The following is a 3,331-nucleotide window of genomic DNA, read 5'->3' on the forward strand; positions in this document are numbered from 1 at the left end:
ATTGAAAAAATAAATAGTGGTCTGACTAACTTGCTTATAATTACCATTTTTCATTTCATTTTATATGATTATACGACTTCTCGATGTTGTATTGACGACAATTTTCAATAAAAAATCATTTAAGGGTATATGAATTATATATGAATGATTATGTTCTTTGAATTGTAAAACTTGTGAAATAGAGAAGTTCGTGGACATACTTAATAATTTAGTTCATGAAACATTTGGTATCAACATAACTATTTACGCCAATTAAATTTAAGGGTAATGAATTAAATAGTTGCGTTTAATTCATTAAAAATAGCAGTAACTTATTAAACTATAAGCAATATTTATATCAGTGCTTTATGTGGGTGCCTTATAACCATGATAATAAAAGATTTATTGTTTTCGCTTAATCAATGATACCTGGTTTAAGTTTTAGCAACTTATTTAGAAAGAGTTTTATGGTTTATAATAATTTTATTTCATTTGAATAAGATTGTCTCTAGTAAAAAATACTTACAATTATAAAAAAAAATCATTATTTTTTATTGGTTTCTAAGAACACGAGTTTTTTTCTTTCAGAAATTTAAAAATTCAATGTGAGAGGTAATAATTTTGATGCCATATCTTGCAATTATTTTCTAATGAAGACTTAAATAATATTTTGATCCTTAGTGGCTACAATGAGAGTTTTGATTTTAGACATTTAAATATTTAATTTTTTTAAGTTTTTGTTTTTATTTTAATCTTTATTGGCAAGTAATAACATTAAATGATTATATAACAACAATATTTGTGACCTATTAACTTGTTATGTCATTAAGAAATTTGACAATTTAGTCATTTGTTTTTTTAAATAGTATTTGTAGATGAAGATTAAAAAACATAATTTATAAATAAAAAAAAGTAGATGTGACTGTTTCTTTAATAATATTGATATGTCGTGATGAAATAATATTGTTATTTGATGATAAGAACTAAAAAAAATATTTTAAATTTTAAAAGACTAAATTAAATAAAACACCATTTTTACAGCACCAAAATCATATATTTAATAAAGTAAACTTATTTTATATATATATATATATATATATATAGTAATTTATAATTGAATAATAATATAAACATTGTTATTACATAACCTATTTTAAACATAAATATGTGACTCGGGAGTGGTTTTATTTGGACAGGCATACTATTAAAGAGTCAAAGTTATTTGGAGCTAAGCTACCTCTGAAGCAACAAAATTCTACAAAAAAGTTGAAATTAATCACGCAATAATTCATATTTTGTTGAAAGTACGATATCATACGAAGACAGTTTATCTTAATTAAGGGTTAAAATCTTATAACCAGCCATATATTCTATACTAGAATGCCATCAATGGGTCGTTAGTTTAGGCGATATATATGTCGTATTCTCCTTAATGCTCTTGGGTTCACGCCTTATGTACAAAAAATAATTCCGTTGAAAGAGTTACACCATAGTGTAGTATATAACATTTGAATGGAATAGGCCATCAACTGCATAAAAAAAAAGAATGCCATCAACTGCAAATTTATTGCACACGTTTATACCCTGGATTGGTGGCTAGCTTGTGTCTTTTATGGTCAATATTTCCATATGGGTCTAGAGTTGGTGGAGAGTGCGGCACTGGTTTGCAGCAAAACAACCTTTAATTTGTAATTGGCAAAAGTCTTTTGTTTATGTAACGATTTGATTTTGTGTATGACAGTTAAAAGTTATTTGTTCTTGTACTTGTGCAATTGTAAATCTTATTTGTAGTAATTATAATCGTATATAGTTATGATGAAAGAATGTGGGGGGATACAAAGGTTTCAAAACATGAGATTATCAGGTGAAATGATAACAAGTGACTTTAATAACAACTCTAACTTAACAAAAGTAGGATGCATGAAACCTTTGATGTAGTGGCCTTCCAGCTCGGTTTAAAATTTTTATAAGTTACTATAATAAATATATTGTGTATCTCATTCCCTCATTTTTGTCTTTTGGGAATGAGCACACTGATTTGGCCCAATGTAACCATCATCCCCATCTGCCAGTATTAGCTATAATTTAGAAATTAAAAGAAGAGCTCCATATATATGCAATGGAAGACAAGACTCTACACTACATCTATTCCAAAAGTAAATATGAAATATGACAAATCTTATGATACATACAGCAATATTACATCAAGAAATGAAAGTAAAAATGTTTAGCCCGCCCATATAAGTAATAAAAAGATCACATGGGAGTAGATTATATTATATCATCATCTGGTGACAACATGCATGTAACAGATATCAGATATGTTATATGTAGTGAAGATAACTAGAGTTTGATATCTGTTTGTGAAGCAAAATAGGGCTGAAGGAAGACATAAAAAGAAATAATTGCAATAAGACATACTAGTTTAGGAAGCACTGAAAGAAGGAGCTACAACAACAGAAGAATAAACCTTAGAACTTCCAAATGAAATTCCACAACACCCAGAACCTTGTTCAGGAATGGAACAAACTATAGTTTCCTCAACAAGGGAGTCAAACTCGTCTCTCATCATGATCTGGTTTTTCCAAGGCACGACTGTGGAATAAAGCGATGATGAAAGTGCATGGTTCTTCATGACTGCATGCTTAAGAAGTTGGTAGGCCCTTGGATTCTTACCCAAAAGGCTGCAATCTTCTTCATGAGTGTTCATGGTTCCATGGTTTGGAAAGTTTGTTTTGGCATTTCTCCCTCTAAGAAGCCTTGCAGCACAGTCATAAGCCAGGGCAGCCTCTTCTGCTTTGTCAAAAGTTCCTAACCAAAGCCTTAGTTTCTGTGAGGAGTCCTTGATCTCAGCAATCCATCTTCCTGAAGGTCTTTGTCTCACCCCAAGAAACTTTTTCTCACTCTTGTTTGCTACTTTTGGAACCTTTATGGCTCTCTTCTTATAGGACTTGTCTATTTCAATAGGCATCAAGGGAAGATTATTCTTGTTTTGGTTTTGAGATTGGTGTGAAAATTTTGAGGGGTCTATGTTTTCCATGAGAGTAGGAAGAAAAAAAGGGTTGGGTTGAATTTTAGCATAGATAAGAGAAGAGGGTGAGCACTTATGACTAATAAAGCCTTTGATGTAACAATGAAGTCGATGATGAGGTAATAGCATGCTACTTGTCGGATTTGGGTTTGTTTCCTTCTCCAAAGGTTATTATACAGAAATAATTAAAGGCGAATAAAAGAGAAGAATTGTGGAATCTTATCAGAAAGAAATATTTTTTAAAAGGCATCTGATTCAGATTGGAAACATGTAATAGTGAGAGATTCTATAACTCCTGTTTTAAATTGTAATGGACGCATC

General features: G+C 30.2%; 1 protein-coding gene across 1 annotated transcript; it reads right to left on the reverse strand.

The window, feature by feature from the left end:
• Positions 1 to 2,220: 2,220 nt before the first annotated feature.
• LOC114411431 (ethylene-responsive transcription factor ERN3-like) lies at positions 2,221 to 3,105 on the reverse strand. Its single transcript, XM_028375119.1, has one exon. The coding sequence runs from the start codon at positions 3,017 to 3,019 to the stop codon at positions 2,405 to 2,407; it is 615 nt and encodes a 204-aa protein (XP_028230920.1). The 5' UTR covers positions 3,020 to 3,105; the 3' UTR covers positions 2,221 to 2,404.
• Positions 3,106 to 3,331: the final 226 nt, after the last annotated feature.

This window comes from Glycine soja, chromosome 5 (genome assembly GCF_004193775.1).
Source record: "Glycine soja cultivar W05 chromosome 5, ASM419377v2, whole genome shotgun sequence".
NCBI lineage: Eukaryota > Viridiplantae > Streptophyta > Magnoliopsida > Fabales > Fabaceae > Glycine > Glycine soja.